The 21,244-nt window shown below is 37.7% G+C and overlaps 2 protein-coding genes and 3 long non-coding RNA genes across 13 annotated transcripts; 2 read left to right on the plus strand and 3 right to left on the minus strand.

The window, feature by feature from the left end:
* Positions 1-359: 359 nt before the first annotated feature.
* LOC149090907 (uncharacterized) lies at positions 360-2,187 on the plus strand. The gene is made up of 2 exons (XM_089262887.1): positions 360-480; positions 581-2,187. Exons 1-2 carry the CDS (start codon positions 360-362, stop codon positions 2,185-2,187), a joined length of 1,728 nt encoding a protein of 575 aa, XP_089119013.1.
* Positions 2,188-2,287: 100 nt separating this feature from the next.
* Positions 2,288-7,282, minus strand: LOC149090908 (uncharacterized). 2 transcript variants are annotated; one of them, XR_016197228.1, is made up of 5 exons: positions 7,136-7,273; positions 6,555-6,788; positions 6,409-6,484; positions 5,789-6,341; positions 2,288-5,721 (listed from the first exon to the last, which is right to left on the minus strand). It is a non-coding gene; the product is annotated as an uncharacterized LOC149090908 (long non-coding RNA). The 2 variants fall into 2 exon arrangements; XR_016197227.1 differs by having other exon boundaries at positions 6,555-7,282.
* A 227-nt stretch (positions 7,283-7,509) lies between these two features.
* LOC149090909 (uncharacterized) lies at positions 7,510-7,864 on the plus strand. Its single transcript, XR_016197229.1, has 2 exons — positions 7,510-7,689; positions 7,751-7,864. It is a non-coding gene; the product is annotated as an uncharacterized LOC149090909 (long non-coding RNA).
* A 27-nt stretch (positions 7,865-7,891) lies between these two features.
* Positions 7,892-9,648, minus strand: LOC149090910 (uncharacterized). Of its 8 annotated transcripts, XR_016197220.1 has the most exons (6): positions 9,326-9,648; positions 9,178-9,245; positions 9,032-9,107; positions 8,655-8,956; positions 8,493-8,592; positions 7,892-8,428 (listed from the first exon to the last, which is right to left on the minus strand). It is a non-coding gene; the product is annotated as an uncharacterized LOC149090910 (long non-coding RNA). The 8 variants fall into 8 exon arrangements; XR_016197221.1 differs by having other exon boundaries at positions 8,493-8,956; positions 9,178-9,242; XR_016197223.1 differs by having other exon boundaries at positions 8,493-8,956; positions 9,174-9,242.
* Positions 9,649-18,930: 9,282 nt separating this feature from the next.
* On the minus strand, positions 18,931-21,195 carry Crk (Crk proto-oncogene, adaptor protein). The gene is made up of 6 exons (XM_089262869.1): positions 21,085-21,195; positions 20,812-20,934; positions 20,539-20,743; positions 20,357-20,485; positions 19,382-19,528; positions 18,931-19,303 (listed from the first exon to the last, which is right to left on the minus strand). Exons 1-6 carry the CDS (start codon positions 21,114-21,116, stop codon positions 19,049-19,051), a joined length of 891 nt encoding a protein of 296 aa, XP_089118995.1. The 5' UTR covers positions 21,117-21,195; the 3' UTR covers positions 18,931-19,048.
* Between the last annotated feature and the right edge of the window lie 49 nt (positions 21,196-21,244).

A 21,244-nucleotide genomic window follows, 5' to 3' on the forward strand; every position in this document is an offset into this window, starting at 1 on the left:
TATGGTCAGTGACCACTACAAATTTGTAGCCTTCCAGGTATGGCCTGGCCTTGCAAGCAAAACGGCTTCGAGAAATCAGGGCACGCCAGCACCGGTGACTCCGTCAATTTGGCCTTTACCGTCTCGAACGCTCTTTGCCGCTCCTCCGTCCACTCCCACTTCGTGCCCTTTTTGAGCAGTGCATTTAGCGGATGCACTGTGGCTGCAAAATCTGGCACGAAGCGGCGGTACCATGAAGCCACGCCCGATTAATGTGTGTTCTACCAACATACTAACAGAAAAAACATACTAACAGAAAAAAAAAAAATCTCATTTAATCGGTGCAAAAACGAATAAATTTTGCAAATTTAATTGCAACAATGCCTAGGGGCAATGTTGCAGCTAATGGTGAAGAGGATATGGACGTGGAAGTTGAATCTCTTCTCGGCTCGCCGGCACATTTGTCGGCGCCCACGTCATCGAGTGCGCCAGTGAAGAAAAGTGAGGTTTCGGCGAAACCAACAACATCTCGAGCTGCGGCTCAGTTACTGAAAGCAAAAAACGGCTGGTGTTAACAACAGCAACCAATCTGATGCAACAGTTGCTAGTTATCTTAAAGCCAAAGCGGCTCTCAAAAGTGGCCAGTTGACAATCGAAGATGCGCTTAAAATGTGCGCGCAGCAACCTGCAACTGCAGTTAAACGCACTGCTGAAAAGGGTGACAGCCCAAAGAAGAAGAGTGCTCAACTGGACTCTACTGTTCTGGGTGACAGTGACGTGGAGTCTCCACCATCTGATGACAACAATAAAGTGAATCCAAGGACTGTGAACACACAGAAGAAGGCAGCTGACCTCGCCAATAAAGTTTGCATTACCAGTAATGTGCAAATTACTCCACCTTCTACTTCTACTGACGCCCCCAACGCACACCTCTTTGAGAAGCCGGCGCCTCTATTTCTGGCCAACGTCACGGACATCATGTCGATTCTCATTCGGCTGGATGAAGCCATCGGCCAGGCCAATTATGACGTCAAACGCTCCTCCAACCACGGAATCAGAGTCCAGTGCAAGGATATCGCCACCTATCGCAAACTGGTAAAGTATTTAGACGACAATAAAGTTGAAAACTACACGTTTCAGTTGAAGTCTGAGCGAGGCTTCAGAGCCATTATCAGAGATCTGCACTATTCCACTCCGGACCACTATATCCGTGAGAAATTAGCCAATCTAGGGCATCAAGTTCGCTTCTTGAGAGGCATAAAATCTCGTTTCACTAAAGAGCCGCTTGATCTCTTTGAAGTTGAGTTAGCTCCCAGTGCTAATAATGCTGAATTCATGCAAATCACTGCCATCGGCAATCAGCGCGTCAAAATTGAGAAGCCGTACAAATCCAGCGAAGTTGCTCAATGCCATAGATGCCAGAAATATGGACACACCAAAAATTATTGCCGTCGCCCCTTTGCCTGTGTCAAGTGTGGCGGTAACCATGCCTCCACGGACTGTGGCAGGCAAAAAGGCGAACAAACTCCAGCAAAGTGTGCCAACTGTGCTGGCCCACACGCTGCGAGCTACAAAGGTTGCCCTTCTTATAAAGAAGCGTGCAAGAAGCGCGAAAATGAAGGCGCACACCAGATAGCAAAGCTAATAAACAATCTAGCCAAGCCTGCCCCCACTGCTACTGCTCAGCGCAGTCGCTCAAATATGCCAAATATGACTAATATGCCAAATCTTTTGCAGCAAGTCCCCCCTCAGTCACGACCGCAAACAGTTAGTGGGCCCAGCTATTCGGCTGCCCTTCGGGCGGGTTTAGAATTTGCTCAGCCTATCGGGCCGGCAGCAATCAGCAGCAAACAACGTCAGTCCAGACAAAAAGCCACAAAACGTAGCCAACAACAACAGCTCTTGCAGCAACAACAGCAGCAGCAACAAGTTCGTTTACCTAGGCAGGCAAGCGTACAGCGGCCGTTGCAGCCAATGCGTAGCCGCAGCCTGAGTACGCGCCGTAGGCGTCCACAGCACGTAGATGGGGGTGCGCATCCTAATAGTGGGGGTGTTTATTCTCATCGTTTCGAGCAGCCAATAAATGCGAATATGCCAAGCCTCAGATTTGAGCCCAATCAGAATAATCAAATCGTTGAATTGCTGACCAACCTCATGGCCTACCTGGTGGCCAAATTTGGTCCCATTGAGAGCCATAATGTCCAATAACATATCCACTGCGCCAAATGCCAGTAGACGCTGCGCTGCACTGCTGCCTGGCGTATCTCAACGTGTCAACAACATCAAGATATCTTTTTGGAATGCTGCTGGTGTCAAGAAAAAGCTTAATGAGCTCAATCTGTATCTCGTCAAGCACGATATAGACATTATGCTTGTGTCTGAGACGCATCTGATTGAAAGCGATAGCATTGCTATTAATGGCTATTTCGTTTATTTAGCAAACCACCCCTCAAACAGGAGGAGAGGAGGTGCAGCTTTCATAATTAAACAAAATATAAGTCATTATGCTATGCGCTGTACATCAAATGATTCGCATCAATCTGTCGAAGTTTCAGTCAGCTTGCAAAACGGCAGACACATCAACATCGTAGCCATCTACTGCCCGCCGCAAGCCATTTGGTCTGGACAAGATTTCAACAACCTACTTACTTCTCTGGGTGATGCTTTTATAGTAGGCGGGGACTGGAATGCGAAAAGCCAGTGGTGGGGCAATGCCAGATCCTGTCTCCGTGGCCGCACACTAGTCAATAGTATTCTGCAAGTGAATTGCAACATTTTGGCAACTGGATCGCCCACCCACTATCCATTTAATTCTCGCCAAACTCCGTCTGCAATTGACTTTGCGCTTTTTAAAGGCATCAGACGTGAATTGCTGGCCATCACTGACTCTTTCGAGCTCAGCTCTGACCATCTTCCGTTGCAAGTTCAGCTGGTCGAGAAGCCAACCACTAACAATGCAAAAGGCCATCTTCTGCATCTGAATGCTAACATCAACAAGTTCCAGTCCTATCTAAATGACAAAATCTTGCTCAACACTGAGATCAACAGTGCGGATGATGTCGATGATGCTGTAAACATCTTCGTCAAAAACATTGAAGATGCTGCAAATTATGCTAATCCACAAAACCCACGCAAGTTAACGAGGACTAGATTTCGAGTAAATAGACAAACTCTGCTACTTATCGAGGCCCGCAAGCAAATCAAGCGCTATCTCCTTCGAAATCGCAATCCATTGGCGAAGCAGCTCTACAACAGGCTTTCGAATCGCATACGCAAAGAGCTTATAGTTGCTAGGCAGATGTATGAGGAAGAGCTATTTAAATCGATTGATCCAACTGATAGATATAGTATGCAGAAACTCTGGCGACTGACCAACGAAATCAAGCGACAGCCTGCCCCTAATCTACCGCTGCTGAAGTCCTCCAGTGGCAATGGCTCTAATGCTCATAACGTCTGGTGCAAGACTACTGCCGAGAAGGTTGAAACATTTGCTGCAAGTCTTGAGCAGCGTTTCCATCCCATCGTGACCACGTCACCCAGTGATCTGGCTGAGATTGAGGCTCAAGTCAGCCAGCCATCTGTGACTCCTTCAGTCTTATTTCGGCCAGTCACTGCGGCTGAAGTCATCAGTCACATCAGCACGCTAGAGAATAAGAAAGCGGCTGGTCTGGATCAAATTGACAATCACACTATTAAAGCGCTGCCAATGAAGGCCATTCTGTATCTCGTTCTGATCTGCAACAACTCTTTTAGATTGGGCCATTTCCCCTCTTGCTGGAAGCTAGCGATGGTGAAGATGGTCCATAAGCCTGGCAAGCCTACGCAACTTGTCTCATCATACAGGCCAATAAGCCTTCTATCTGGCCTCTCAAAGATACTCGAGTACCTGATATTGAGCCGTATGCTGGAACAAGATACTCTTGTAAATGCTATCCCAAGCCATCAATTTGGATTCCGCAAGGCACATTCAGCTGAACAGCAATTGGGTCGAGTCACCCAGTATATTATTAAAGCTTTTGATGACCATAAATACTGCTCTGCAGTCTATATGGACATTAAAGAAGCTTTTGATCGAGTGTGGCATACAGGCTTGAAATTCAAACTCAAGTCACTATTGCCGTTTGCACTCTATCGCATTCTCTGTTGCTATCTAGCAGATCGCTCTTTTATTGTTGAGTGCCACGGTGGATGTCGCTCAGGAGTCAGACAGATTCACGCTGGTGTGCCACAAGGCAGCCTGCTTGGGCCAGTTCTATATAATTTATACACCAGCGACATGCCAAGACCAACTTGCTTAAATGGAATTCGTATTGCCACCTACGCTGATGACGTCATTGTTCTCTCAGCTAACTATCGTCAAACAGATGCGCTTAATCAACAGCAAGCATACATGCATATGCTGACTGAATGGGCAAGCAAGTGGTGCATTACAATTAATGCAAATAAAACAACGCACATCCTGCATACCCTCAGACCTATAGCGGCATACCAGGCTATTCGCATCGGCAGCGAAACTATTGAGAATAGCACCTCACATCCATATCTGGGCGTTACGTTAGATTCTAGACTGCGCTTCACTCAACATGTCACTACGGTCGTTTCTAGGGTTAGGGCTAGGCTCAAAAAGATAGATTGGCTCGTAAATAAAGATAGTAAATTATCTATGAAAACTAAAACTATCTTATACAACCAGCTTGTTGCCCCACTATGGCAATACTCGCTACCTGTATGGGGTGCTCTTCTATCTGAGACCCAATTCAGCCGCATTAGAGTGGCTCATAATAAAGCTCTTAGAGCCATATCTGGTGCTCAGTACTTTGTCTCTAATGCTCGCATCAGATCTTCTCTGGATGTCCTATCTGCAGATGATATATTCATCAAACTCTGCACAAAGTACTTCGACAGGCTACGAGTACATAGCAACAACGAAGCTAGAAAGATTGTCTATGATCCGTTTATCCCTCAGCGAATAGCTATGCCCAGATACACGAATCTCGTCAACACTCTCTTGGCTAACGATATCGCTCTGCGCAGTCAGCGACAACTGCAAAGAGAAGCTGATGAAGATGCTGAATTTAGAGAGAGATACCGTCGCTTACATCCGCCAGAGTTTGGTCCAATCACCTTTCGTGAGCACAGCAGACGACTAATAATAGAGCGATTCACTAGGTCGTATCCAGATCCACCTCGCAACTCCAATGGGAATCGACGCAATAATGACCCACCGATCGACCTTGCTGCACACACACCTGCCTCTGGAGTGGCTCAAAATATAGGCGACGCAGCTGCCTTGCATTCGCGCCTGCCTATATTCCAAGAGTTGGCGCCGTCACCACCCACCATGGCCTCCATGCGCCCACCCGTCATCAACCTGGATGATCTACCAGACTGATCAAGTCTACTCTTCTCTAGAGGCTTTTAGCCAGACATGCAAATAAGTATCAAATCTAAGTTCCATTCAAACTAGTCATTCGTATATACAAATAACACAATTATAAATCTACTATTTCACTATCTGCATAGAAGAATGACTAAACTAATATATAACAACAATTTAGATATCTATTTACAGCACAAATGTTTATTTTCAGCACATTTGTATATGCATATGTGCATTGAACAGACATAGTGGCGCTTGCGCCTACAATATGCAACTTAAATGAACTTAAAACTAACTTAAATTCATGCCCTATTGGCCGCGGAGCCCACTTGTCTAATCCTCCTTGCTGCAGTGGATGTACTCTGCAAAGAAAAAATCAATATTAATAATCTTTTAACACTTTTATAAAACTCTGCAAAATTCACTTACTTGCCAGTTAGTTTGCAATCCATACAATTCCATTGCGTCCAATGTTTGCGCTCCCTTGCATTTTGCTTCGCAGCAGCTATATATGTATAAAAAAGTCTGCAATTAATCAGAATTAATTTATAATATTATTAATACCATTTATTTACCTTTTAATATTTACTCCAATTAGCAGCATCTAATTCGCATCTAATGCAATTTATGATCAGCTGACTTTGTTTTGTTTTAGCTTTTAGCCAGACATGCAAATAAGTATCAAATTAAATTGCCATTCAAACTAGTCATTTGTATATACAAATAACACAATTATAAATCTACTATTGCACTATCAACATAGAAAAATGACTAAACTAACATATAACAACAATTTAGATATTTATTTACAGCACAAATCTTTATTTTCAGCACATTTGTATATACATATGTGCATCGAACAGACATAGTGGCGCCTGCGCCTACAATATGCAATTTAAATGAACTTAAAACTAACTTAAATTCATACCCTATTGGCCGCGGAGCCCACTTGGCTAATCCTCCTTGCTGCAGTGGATGTACTCTGCAAAGAAAAAATCAATATTAATAATCTTTTAACACTTTTATAAAATTCTGCAAAATTCACTTACTTGCCAGTTAGTTTGCAATCCATGCAATTCCATTGCCTCCAATGTTTGCGCTCCCTTGCATTTTGCTTCGCAGCAGCTATATATGTATAAAAAAGTCTGCAATTAATCAGCATTAATTTATAATATTATCAATATCATTTATTTACCTTTTAATATTTACGCATTCCAATTAGCAGCATCTAATTTGCATCTAATGCAATTTATGACCAGCTGACTTTGTTTTGTTTTGATTGTGCACTCCGATAAGTGCATGTATAATGCCAAAAAAGGGGAAAAAAGAAGAGGGAAAAAGAAAAAAGAAAAAAAAAGAAAAGGGATGCATCATCACATGCACAATTGCACTTGCAATGTTCTGAACTGATATTTTGAAATCAAAATTGCTAAAATAATTTAAAAAAAAAAAAAAAAAAAAAAAAAAAAAAGCTATTTCTTATACAAATTATTAAATCCTATGAATATTAAACTATATTTAATTAATTCAAAGCAACTATACTATAGCAGCAACTAAATGAAAATATATGTATGCATATGCGATATATTGCACAATTATTGCTACGCATATACAGTGTATATATATAAACTAAACTTAATCATAATTAAAACTACTATATATAATTAATTAATAACATTACTTTAGAGCCTAATATCATTAATTCTAGCAAATTGAAAATTCTTATTGTTCATAGTCTCTGACATGCCATGTATGCAAGTACTCTTGATAACTCACTGATAACTATGTAACAACCTATTGCTGCATAAACATTGTATAGTAACAGCTGTGCATATTCTTTTAGTCATTGCAACTCAAATGTAAACAAGTAAGGAAAATAATTATTTTTATTAATCTTTATTAACTTTCTGCAAATGTATTGCAGCAGTAATGCAGCTATTTCTTATACAAATTATTAAATCCTATGAATATTAAACTATATTTAATTAATTTAAAGCAACTATACTATAGCAACAACTAAATGAAAATATATGTATGCATATGCGATATATTGCACAACTATTGCTACGCATATACAGTGTATATATATAAACTAAACTTAATCATAATTAAAACTACTTTATATAATTAATTAATAACATTACTTTAGAACCTAATATCATTAATTCTAGCAAATTGAAAATTCTTATTGTTCATAGTCTCTGACTTGCCATGTATGCAAGTACTTTTGATAACTCACTGATAACTATGTAACAACCTATTGCTGCACAAACATTGTATAGTAACAACTGTGCATATTCTTTTAGTCATTGCAACTCAAATGTAAACAAGTAAGGAAAATAATTATTTTATTAATCTTTATTAACTTTCTGCAATCATAGCTATTCTTAGCTTACACTCACAATGGAGAAAATGACCAGACTTCGTCTTGACTTTTCTCTATAACCCAAATTGGCCTCTCTGAGCTAATTTCTCACTGCATCTTGCAGATGCTTATAAATGAAATGTTTAAATTACGTTAATTAATGCTACTTCTTACTATTTTAAAACATATGATTATCTAACTAACTTAGTCTATAATCAGCCATCTAAGCACTTTATTGTCATCTTTAAATTGCTCTTTTATTCTTATATTGTAACACTACGCTGCTCTATTATTGTTTGATGCATCAGTGGCCATTTAAACTAATCATATTATAGTTTCGTGAAATATTGTCCATATGTATATTTTTTAAAGTATACTTTTAGGCGCCACTTTAATTCTAAGAAAATACTATTGTCAAAGTATTGTATGAATAAAGAACATCTCTATATTCTCTTCTCCTCTTCATCTAGCTGCTTGACAGCTAATATGAATGATGGGAAAGGGAATTTGAGATCATTAATGTGTGTTCTACCAACATACTAACAGAAAAATATAAAATCAAAATTATATTCAAATTGGCCACCTGTATATAAAAGCTACTTACCTGGAAACTGGTTGTCCACGCACGTCCTACCTGCAAAGGCAACTTACCTGGAAACTGGTCGTCCACACATATCCTAGCTGCAAAGGATATCCCACATACGCTGAATAACAATATAAAACAGAAATTAATTTCAAATTGGCCATTGGTATACACAAGCAACTTACCTGGAAACTGGTCGTCCACTCACGTCCTATCTGCAAAGGAAACTTAACTGGAATCTGGTCGTCAACACATATCCTATCTGCAAAGGATATCCCATATATGCTGAATAATATAAAACAAACAATTAAACTCAAATTGGTCACCTGCATATCAAAGCTACTTACCTGGAAACTGGTCGTCCACGCATATCCTGTCTGCAAAGGCAACTCACCTGGAAACTGGTCGTCCACGCATATCCAACCTGTAAAAGCTACTTACCTGGAAACTGGTCGTCCTCATATATCCTACCTGCCAAGGTATACACATACACGCAACAAAACAACTCAACAAAACAACTCAACAATGCACTGGCTTAAGCTACACAATCAATTAAACAAAACTGGCTTAGCTACACAAACAATTAAACTGAGCTGGCGGGATGTTGGAGTCCTCTCTGATGCCACCTCTCGTTCCGCTGGATGATCCCCTGCAAATAAAAACAAAACAACATTAGCAAAACAACACTGCAACGCACCGGCTTAAACTACACAAACAACTTAACTAAACTGGCGGCGCTGCGTGTAAATTGGGATGCGGAGTCTTCTTGGCTGCTTCCTCTCGGCCCACTGGATGATTCCCTGCAATTAAAAACAGAAAAACTATAAGTATAAACACATTTATATATATTTGCATATTTAACTTACCTACCAGCCACTTTGCGTCACTCGCTGCTTCGGTCTGCTGAACGCACACCCACATGCACACTGGAGAAACTGCTGAAACGCATGTACAACTTATAAATTAATATCAAATTATTAATAATTATTTCAGTATTCTTATTAGAATCCATACTTACCTTTTTCAGTTGCAAATTTTGCAATTATTGCCACTCTGCCTTCCCACATGTTTTCTAAACATATGTTTCGATGTATGTATATCGATATGCATACCAGGGCTGCACCACCTCTCCTCGCGATTGTTGGTTGCGATAGTTCTGAAATCGAAAATGAAAAGAAAAACTTATTAGAATTCAAATTTATTATTTCTTAATCAACTATAAACTATATTAAATCAAATTAAAAATAATATTAGTAGGATTGCAACTGAAGCCACATATGTGATAGCACTTGTGATATTTTTGCACAAATATTGCTATGAAATGAATTTATATGAATATTAATGAAATGAAAACTTCCATTTAATAAGTAATTATTAGCTGTAAATAGTATAAACAAATTACAATTTTAAGCACTACTACTCACCTTTTATAGTTAATTGAAAATTCCCACTACATTTAGACTGGGACTGGCCATTTATACATTTTTCGATAATTACCTTTTGTTTTGATTTTTGCATCCCGATAAATGTACAAACGCATAGCTGCACAATCTCTTCAAATTGCACTTGCGAAATAATTTAATTATTTATATTGAAATAAGTTAGTGAAATCAAATGAATTATAGATATAAGTTTAAAAATTTTATTAAAAGTTATATTAGCTTAGACAAGTATAGGGAAAATGAATGGACGACGTCCTGACTCTTCCCTCTAAATCCAACTAGCGGCTCTCCATACTGCTAAGTTCGTCGCGCATCCTATTGGTGTTCCTGCAAATAGAATTAAAAATAGAGTGAATTAATTATATTAATTGTTATTGCTTAAATCTACTTTAAAATTATAACTAAACCTACTCATTAGTGTTAAACTAGTAATCTAAGCACATCAAATGTTATTAATTTTTGCTTTGATCTGCTGTATGTATATTAATATGTAACGCAAGGCTGCACAGCAATTTAATGTTGCACTTGCCACTATTTAAATAGCTCATGTTGAGCAAGTTTCGGCAATTATAGACCTAAATAATTTAAGGCGCCATGTAAATTCAAAAAAAAATGCTAAGAACAGTATTGTATGAATAAAGAATATCTCTCTTTCCTCTCCTCCTCCTCATATAGCTGCTGGCCAGCGAATATGAGCGAGAATGGAAGAATGAGAGATTATTAATGTGTGTTCTCTCGAGGCATACGAACAGAAAACTGCTGTTGCTGCAGCACGTGCGTTTGTTAATTGGCCAAACATTTTGTTATTTTTTAACGTTGATTGACTAAACCGAATTTAATGAAACTTTCAGCATATGATCTACATATTCTATTAAATAATTGACAAATTTGAAAAAATTAAAAATCATTCAGAATTAGCTACAGTGGCGTCTGCCTTGATTGATAATGTTTTTAATCGACAACAAAATATCGGGAATAGTTATCGATTTTTAAAGATAAACTCGACATCCGCGCTGTATGTACGGTCATTTAAAAAAAATCAAGTATCTAGCTCTTATATCTTCTGAAATCGACACGTTCAAACATACGGACAGACGGACGGACGGAAGGACGGGCGGACGGACAGACAGACGAACAGGGCTAAATCGACTCAGCTCGTCGCCCTGATCAAGAATATATATACTTTGTGGGGTTTGCCACGCCTCCTTCTGCCTGTTACATACATTTTAACGAAACCATTATACCCTGATTTTCCATTTTCAATGGGCTCAGGGTATAAAAAAAAAAGATGATGTACTGAGTCAAATGCTTTACTGAAGTCAGTATAAACAACATCCGTTTGCATTTTTTTTAGAAAAACTGTCATTGACAAGCGAAGTAAATTCAAGTAAATTAGTGGACGTTGATCGATTTTGAACAAAACTATGTTGAGATGGTTGAATAATCGGTTTGCAAAAATGCTGAAAGGCCGATGTTATAATTTTCTCAAATAACTTCGGAACGGCAGATAATTTCGCAATGCCTCTATAGTTGGAAATATCAGATCTTCCACCATTTTTATATAGGGGAATGATGAAAGATTCTTTCCAAATTGAAGGGAACGCAGAAGTATCCAAGGACAAGTTAAACAATTTTAGTAATTGTGACTGAAGAGAAACACTCTTTAATCAAACAACTAGGAATATTATCGGCACCGGGAGAGAAAGATGATTTCAATGTCCTAATGACTGCAGCCAGATAGGCTGCAGTAACTTTAGGAGTATTTATAGACCAATATTTAGAAAGTGAATATGGATATGAGTTGTTGTAGAGATCAGCAGAAGAATAAATTGATTGAAAACAAGTAAGAAAACTCTAGTCGAGAGCGCTCGACTAGATACTACCCTGAACCAAACTAATAGAAAAGCACATTTAGTATGGTTCAAATTTCAATTTCGATGTATTTATTTATTTATATAAATGAAATAGAAAACTCATTTAATTAAATATATAAAAATTTTGAAACAATTCACTGCTACAGCGCCATCTACCAAATCTAAGTCAAACTAACTGCTGATGTGACTTTAAGAATGTGCAAGAACAACCAAACTAATAAAAACGTACATATAGTATGGTTAAAATTTCAATTTCGATTTTTGAAAAAATATAAGAGAAATTTAATCAAATATATAACAATTTTGAAGCAATTAAAAGAAAACTACAATACGCCCAGCAGGATTTGAACCATAGACCTCGCGATCAAGCGCCGCGCCCTCTACCATGACGCCACTCCTCTGTTCTTATTCACAATGTCAAAACTGAAATAGATTCACTGATGCAACGCCATCTAGCAGAACTAAACGAAACTAACTGCTGATGTGATTCTAAGAATGTGCTAGAAGATGTTTGAATGTATGTGTGCACACGTATTGGAAAACTGCTGTTGCTGCAGCACGTGCGTTTGTTAATTGGCCAAACATTTTGTTATTTTTTAAAGTCGATTGACTAAACCGAATTTAATGAAACTTTCAGCATATGATCTACATATTCTATTGAATATTTGGCATTTAAAAAAAAAAAAACATGTCAAATCATTCACAATTAGCTATACTAGAATCTGACCTTCACTGGGGATTCTGAATTTGGAGCCGTTATCCAAAATATAACAAAAACCGAAATTGTATAAAATGCATTGGAATATATTTTTAAAATTTGGAGACTATAGCTCTAAAAATGTAGGAGATATAAATTTATAACCTATTGCGCTTGGGTTGCGCTGCAGTGTTGGCGATATTATGAGAACTTATTTGTTGAATAATTTAATTTCTAGACGTACGATCGTAATGAAACTTTCAGAACGTAATCATGATGTTTAAATGTATGTGTATACCGAAGCACAAGTCTCTAGTATTTGATATACGACTTTTACAAAGATGAGGGTGAGGGGGTGGATTTAGGGGTGGGGGGTAAATTTTAACAAAAACCGAAATTGTATAAAATTCATCTTAATATACATTTTAAATTTGGAGACTCTAGCTTGAAAGACGTAGGAGATATAATTATTTAAGTGATCTTCGATAAGGTTTTTTATCGATAAAAAAGTATCGGAATGAGTTATCGTTTTTTAGTGATAAACTCGATATCCGCGCTGTATTTACGGACATTTTAAAAAAAAGTTGAGGTCTCTAGCTCTTGTATCTTCTGAAATCGACGCGTTCAAACATACGGACGGACGGACGGACGGACGGACGGACGGACGGACGGACGGACGGACAGACAGACGGACAGGGCTAAATCGACTCAGCTCGTCGCCCTGATCAAGAATATATATACTTTGTGGGGTCTGCCACGCCTCCTTCTGCCTGTTACATACATTTTAACAAAACCATTATACCCTGATTTCCCATTTTCAATGGGTTCAGGGTATAAAAATCAGCAAATAGATCAGAGGAATCCTGGTCATTGCAAGTTTTTTCACCACCAAGGACAAATGAGAACGGCAAACCAGAAGATTTACGCTTCAAGTTTACAAATGAATAAAATTGTTTGGGATCTCGAGCAAACTGACGTTTGCAATGTATAAGATAATTCTCATAACAGCTAGAATTAAAAATATTGAAGTTTGACTTGGCAATGGAATATTTGGACCAGTCAACACTTGAACCCCACTTTTTATAATTTTTAAAACATTTAGTTTTAATGTTTCTCAATTTCAAAAGCGTCTTGGTAAACGAAGGTGGCTTATTTGAAACTGGCGAAATACGGCAGAGAGGGACACAAACATCCAGACTAGAGTTTAGGGTAGAATAAAAAAACGATGCTGCCAAATTAATATCATTCGACTCATATAAAATAGACCAGTCTGTTGAATTATTTAATTCATTAAGCAAAACAAATACGCATTTGCGATAACAACGACTTGGTTAGAAGGCAAAGGAGTATAAGTTTAAGTCTCTAGCTCTTATATCTTCTGAGATCGACGCGTTCATACATACGGACAAACGGACGGACGGACAGACAGACAGACGGACAAGGCCAAATCGACTCAGCTCGTCGTGCTGATGAAGAATATATATACTTTGTGGGGTCTGCCACGCCTCCTTCTGCCTGTTACATACATTTTAACAAAACCATTATACCCTGATTTCCCATTTTCAATGGGTTCAGGATATAACAAGAAAGAAAGCTCTAGTCGAGACTGCTCGACTACGAGATCCCCTGAACCCTACAAGCAACTGATATTTCAATAATAAATAGCACAAACACACACGAATACAAACAAACAAACGCACACACATACACATACAAATAAACACACGCATACACACACACTCACATATACAGGCGATTGCGCTTGGGTTGCGCTGCAGTGTTGGCAATATAATGAAAACTTATTTGTTGAATAATTTAATTTCTAGATGTACGATCGTAATGAAACTTTCAGAACGTAATCATAATGTTAAAATGTATGTGTATGCCGAAGCACAAGTCTCTAGTATTTGATATACGACTTTTACAAAGATGAGGGTAAGGGGGTGAATTTAGGGTTGGGGGGTAAATTTTAACAAAAACCGAAATTGTATAAAATACATCTTTATATACATTTTAAATTTGGAGACTCTAGCTTGAAAGATGTAGGAGATATAATTTATTAAGTGATCTTCGATAAGGTTTTTTATCGATAAAAAAGTATCGGAATGAGTTATCGTTTTTTAGTGATAAACTCGATATCCGCGTGATATATACGGACATTTTAAAAAAAAGTTGAAGTCTCTAGCTCTTATATCTTCTGAGATCGACGCGTTCATACATACGGACGGACGGACGGACGGACGGACGGACGGACGGACGGACAGACGGACAGGGCCAAATCGACTCAGCTTGTCGCCCTGATCAAGAATATATATACTTTGTGGGGTCTGCCACGCCTCCTTCTGCCTGTTACATACTTTTAACAAAACCATTATACCCTGATTTCCCATTTTCAATGGGTTCAGGGTATAACAAGTAAGAAAACTCTAGTCGAGAGCGCTCGACTAGATACTACCCTGAACCAAACTAATAGAAAAGCACATTTAGTATGGTTCAAATTTCAATTTCGATGTATTTATTTATTTATATAAATGAAATAGAAAACTCATTTAATTAAATATATAAAAATTTTGAAACAATTCACTGCTACAGCGCCATCTACCAAATCTAAGTCAAACTAACTGCTGATGTGACTTTAAGAATGTGCAAGAACAACCAAACTAATAAAAACGTACATATAGTATGGTTAAAATTTCAATTTCGATTTTTGAAAAAATATAAGAGAAATTTAATCAAATATATAACAATTTTGAAGCAATTAAAAGAAAACTACAATACGCCCAGCAGGATTTGAACCATAGACCTCGCGATCAAGCGCCGCGCCCTCTACCATGACGCCACTCCTCTGTTCTTATTCACAATGTCAAAACTGAAATAGATTCACTGATGCAACGCCATCTAACAGAACTAAACGAAACTAACTGCTGATGTGATTCTAAGAATGTGCTAGAAGATGTTTGAATGTATGTGTGCACACGTATTGGAAAACTGCTGTTGCTGCAGCACGTGCGTTTGTTAATTGGCCAAACATTTTGTTATTTTTATACCCTGAACCCATTGAAAATGGGAAATCAGGGTATAATGGTTTTGTTGAAATGTATGTAACAGGCAGAAGGAGGCGTGGCAGACCCCACAAAGTATATATATTCTTGATCAGGGCGACAAGCTGAGTCGATTTGGCCCTGTCCGTCTGTCTGTCCGTCCGTCCGTCCGTCCGTCCGTCCGTCCGTCTGTCCGTATGTATGAACGCGTCGATCTCAGAAGATATAAGAGCTAGAGACTTCAACTTTTTTTTTAAAATGTCCATATATATCGCGCGCATATCGAGTTTATCACTAAAAAACGATAACTCATTCCGATATTTTTTTATCGATAAAAAACCTTATCGAAAGTCAGTTAAAAAATTATATCTCCTACATCATTATAGCTAGAGTGTCCAAATTTTAAATATATATTAAGACGTATTTTATACAATTTCGGTTTTTGTTAAAATTTACCCCCCACCTCTAAATCCACCCCCTCATCCTCATCTTTGTAAAAGTCGTATATCAAATACTAGAAACCTGTGCTTCGGTTTACACATACATTTAAACATCATGATTACTTTGTGAAAGTTTCATTACGATCGTACGTCTAGAAATGAGATTATTCAACAAATAAGTTTTCCAAATATTGCCAACACTGCAGCGCAACCCAAGCGCAATCGCCTGTATATGTGAGTGTGTGTGTGTGTGTGTATGCGTGTGTTTGTTTGTATGTGTATGTGTGTGCGTGTGTTTGTTTGTATGCGTGTGTGTGTGTGCGTGTATTTTAATGGATGCGTGTGTGTGTGCGTGTGTGTTTGCTAATTATTATTGACATATCAGTTGCTTGCAGGGTTCAGGGGATCTCGTAGTCGAGCAGTCTCGACTAGAGCTTTCTTACTTGTTTAAAGTCGATTGACTAAACCGAATTTAATGAAACTTTCAGCATATGATCTACATATTCTATTGAATATTTGGCATTAAAAAAAAAAAAACATGTCAAATCATTCACAATTAGCTATACTAGAATCTGACCTTCACTGGGGATTCTGAATTTGGAGCCGGTATCCAAAATATAACAAAAACCGAAATTGTATAAAATGCATTGGAATATATTTTTAAAATTTGGAGACTATAGCTCTAAAAATGTAGGAGATATAAATTTATAACCTATTGCGCTTGGGTTGCGCTGCAGTGTTGGCGATATTATTACTCGTCCCCCTGATCAAGAATATATATACTTTGTGGGGTCTGCCACGCCTCCTTCTGCCTGTTACATACATTTTAACAAAACCATATACCCTGATTTCCCATTTTCAATGGGTTCAGGGTATAAAAAGTCTAGGGCAGATGGTAGCATCAGAGGGTTGTAGGAGTAAAATGTCGGTTCACCCGTAGCTAAAATTTGATATCGAGCATAAGCAATTGCTTCTTGCAGTACCTTACCTCTTTGGCAGCGAGTGCGATGGGACCCTCTGTTGTCTCTGCTGTACAATAGATATCTGCCTGTCATCGTTGGAAATGGCTGTCTGGAGGCTATGACAAATGGTAGAGCGCACAATGACTTTAGCGCCACCTCTGCTGTTACCACTAGGATGGAAGGCGTGATAAGTGGAATATCCAGGTAGGAAGATGCGTTGGCCTTCGCGTAACTGTGTCTCTGTGGCAAGCATTACGTCTATGTTATGTGTTTTCAGGAACAGGTGGAGCTCTTCAGAGCCCCTAGCTAGTCCGCGAGCATTCCATAATCCGATTTTTATGATTGTTTGCGTCCTTTAGACATCCTTTTGATCTGTACCTGCACTAGTTATCTGAATGCCTTATTTGATTCCATAGTCTCATGTATTAATTTGAACAATTGGTCCATTCTGGAGTTAATAGCCATAATAGCATTTTCCAGTATTTGAAATCTGTTGCCGGATGTTGGGTCATTTCTAGCGTTGGACTGCATGGCATACTGAAATGCTAGGCGAAGAAATGAATATGATGGAAATGCTCGAAGTACTATTTTACGTTGTCGGTCAATTCCCTTACGTCTGTTGACTACGAATTATCTGCGAGCTTCTTTTCGTTCTTAAGTAAATCAAGTAGAAGAACTGTTTTGTGATAAACTGTGACGTAATATCGTCTTCGATTACTTATTGTTTGCCTTGCCTTTTATAAATCACGTTCACGTATTCATAAAATGTGCATGAATAATTATTTTACTGGATAAATTCCCAAAGATCCTCAATTGTACAGTGCGTCACTGAATAATGACGCCATATCGTTGCATCGAAAAAAAAAAAGAAGTGAATGAAGTTATTGCCATGAAAAATAGACGTTGGCCGATTCTCGAACCGTTTCAGAGTCGAGCCATTTTGGCAACAAACACCGTGACCAGAGAATTTTATATATAAGATATTACGTCTAGATACAAATTGAATTGTGATTAAAAAAAAAAAAAAAAAAATTGAACAGAATAAAAATTATATCGTAAAAAAAAAAACTATTTAAAAGCAATAAATTTTAATAGAATTTCTACCCCTATAGTAAGCCATTTTCCGTTATTGATAGCATATAATTGATCAATATCTATCTATATATATATAAAAGACAGTTGTGTAAAAGTGTTCCAAAACTCGAGATCTGAAGCTAAATATCTCGAGAGTTCAGGTATTTGTTTGTCTCAAATCTTATATTTATATTTCTCGATTGTTTTATGTGGTTTTGTGCGAGGGCATATTCAGTATTACTATTAATAAAAATGCCGCATCCTGAAGATCTAATTTTTCCCGGCGGATCCATGATGCAATATCGCGAGTCAATTATCTGACGAAGAACGAGAAATCGCCCGAGAAAGGCGCCGCGTTAGTACCCAGCAAAGAAGGGCCTTAATTCGTGCTTTTCATTAGCTTATCAACAAAGTATTTCCGAATATCATTGCTTTCCACAAAAATACTAAATGGTTAACTGAGCAAGCAATTTTGGCGGCTAAAAATAAAGATGTGGATGACCTTAATTTTATAATTCAAAATAAAATCGTTGGTACTCTGCATTTATTCAAATCTATCGACTGTGTAACAAACAAAGAAGAAGCCACTAATTATCCAACTGAATTTTTGAACTCCTTGGATGTGCCTGGTTTACCACCGCTCGGTAGTTATCATGCTTAGAAATTTAAACCAACCAAAACTGTGCAATGGAACGTGTTTGGTGATAAGAAGGGAAAGGAAAATTTAAAGATGAGGAAGTTCATATTCCTAGGATTCCGATGATCCCAACAGATATGCCCTTTGAGTTTAAACGAATTCAATTCCCGATTCGTCTTGCCTTCGCCATGACGATCAACAAATCACAGGGCCAATCTTTGACTATTTGTGGCCTCAGTCTATAAAATGCGTGTTTTCTCATGGTCAATTGTACGTGGCATACTCACGTGCTGGCAAACCATCCGCATTATTTGTTCTTGCACCTGACCAAAAAAGAACGTCGTTTACCACAAAGTGCTTGAATGAAAATCCGATTAATAAATTAATCCGAGTGTATCCCAACCTGAACAACATAACTTTCAACAATTTTGTACCCAGAAATAATGGATAGGGCAATGCAGCGTTTGCCGGGCCAGCTAGTGTTTAATATTTTAACAATTGGCAAACATCACTTAATTAATACAATATTAATATATTTTCTTAAGCTAAAATACACGATAAATATAATTGAATATTATTTATGTTGATCCACCCAGTCGTTATTTAATCGAACATCCGCGCAAATATTGGTTAAATCACAATCATCGACAAATTCAACGTGCGTAAAAGGGAAATGACCTTTTCGTCCATTTAGTTCCCCTTCCCACTGCCCATTAATATTGGTTTTGGTGACTTTAATAATATCTCCTACTTCCAACTTTAGTGCAGTTTTGTCATATGCATTAGGGACACGAGACTGCTTAACACGAGCTCGAGCTGGCAATTTGCGCTAAAAATACGTAAGCAGATTTGAATATAATATATAAATAATAATATAAGCTCATAATTTTATATTTAAATTACGCACGTTTAAATCAGTCCTTTTTAATGTACTAAATTGGCTGGATGATGCGGAGGGTGAATCAGAATTGCATCCAATAGAACGTGCAAGACAAGCGCTTGTATTTGAAGTAGCCGTATGGTCTATACCCTCCTCCTCAACTAGGTCATCGTACTAGAACAAAATATAATATCCCTACTCTTCTTAAAAATAACTAAAAGGAAGTGTAAAATTATGATTGTTTAATTTGGTAAAAGCAACAAGTAAGAAGGCTTTAGTCGAGAATGCTCTATTACGAGATCCCCTGAATCCTTCGGGCAACAGATATTTCAACAATTATTCGCACATGCACTCACACACACAGGCATACAGACGCACGCATACGCCTATAATGTTATAATGTATGTACATATCAAAGCACAAGTCTCTAGTATTTGAAATGAGTTTTTACAAATTGGGAGCGAAGGGGGCGTGGCATCCAAAATCTGTTGATTACAAAATGTTTGTATTCATTATATGTATATACACAGTAAATCTGAAGCTTCCAGGTCTAATAGTGTTTAAATGAGGCTGAAAAAACTAAATACATTTTTCGATTATTCTCGATAAAAAGTGATCGGATGAGTTATCGAAAAAATAAAGCAAACTCGTACTGCGTATGGTATACATAAGTATGCTCACAAAAGCTCTCTGGCTTTTCTATCTTCTGAGATCGACGCTTTCATACAGACGGACGGATAGACGGAGAGGGCTTTATAGACTCGTCCTGATCAAGAATATATATTCTTTATGGGTTCTGCGATGATTCCTTTTACCCGTTACATACTTTTACACAAAACCATTATACCCTGATTTCCCATTTTCAATGGGTTCAGGGTATAAAAACAAAATTACAAAAATGGTTTTCCTGCAAAGTTACATTTTTCGACATATGTACGAACATTTTGCGGATATGCGCCGATATGTTGATTATATAAAAGAATAAAATAATTAAAAACTTACACGTTGAACATAGGGAACTGGTATTTGTCCAACAAGACCAGTGGAATTGCGGGCTGTCCACCATTGGTCTTCATCTTTGCGAATGATCGAGAGAACTTCACCTCGTTGAAATGGTAAATCGTCTTGATCCTAAATGTTAAAAAGTATAGTTCACACAATCAACTTTTTTTTTTTATACATACACTTCCAACAAAATCGAATTTGCCAATAACTTTTTCAAGTTTTTTCTGAGCGGGTCGCTTCAGTGGTGTGGTATCCAAATAATGCAATGTGTAGAAAGTCAATAACTTAGGAAGGTTTTCGAAAGACTGGTCGCCAATCCGGTAAACTATTTGGTCTTGTTGTTGCACCTTGTTTATAATGTAGTTACTAACTTTAGTGTCTTCTCTTTAATTTAAAATAAATAGAATGAAATACGCATTGACTTGTGTTACCAAACATTGTTGTTCACCTACCTAACACAAAGGACGTAATCGCCTTCAATTGAATTGCTGTCGCGAACCAAAAAAACTCCTCGTTCCCTCTCGCTCATTAATATTTCGGTTGCATCTTGTCTAGACATGGAGCCAAAATACCAACTGAAACGATTTATATCAATTCTAAGTAATTTTGATGGAAATAATAATAAATAAAAGTGCCTTATAAATTGTATGTATCTACATGAACAAAAGTCTATATTTACAATGTTTTATTAAACGACCGGAATAACTATTTGTTTTGATTCTTACCTACTCCTATCTGAAACATCAAATGTATCCATGTTTGAATCAAAATGAAAAAGGCTTTAATTCAATTTATTACCAATTTACTATAAAAATATACATATACATATAAACATGAATATGTATATATATATACATATATACGTACATATATATATATAAATAT

Source organism: Drosophila navojoa, chromosome 6, assembly GCF_054131105.1.
Source record: "Drosophila navojoa isolate 15081-1374.11 chromosome 6, UAZ_NAV_1.0, whole genome shotgun sequence".
Classification (NCBI taxonomy): Eukaryota; Metazoa; Arthropoda; class Insecta; order Diptera; family Drosophilidae; genus Drosophila; species Drosophila navojoa.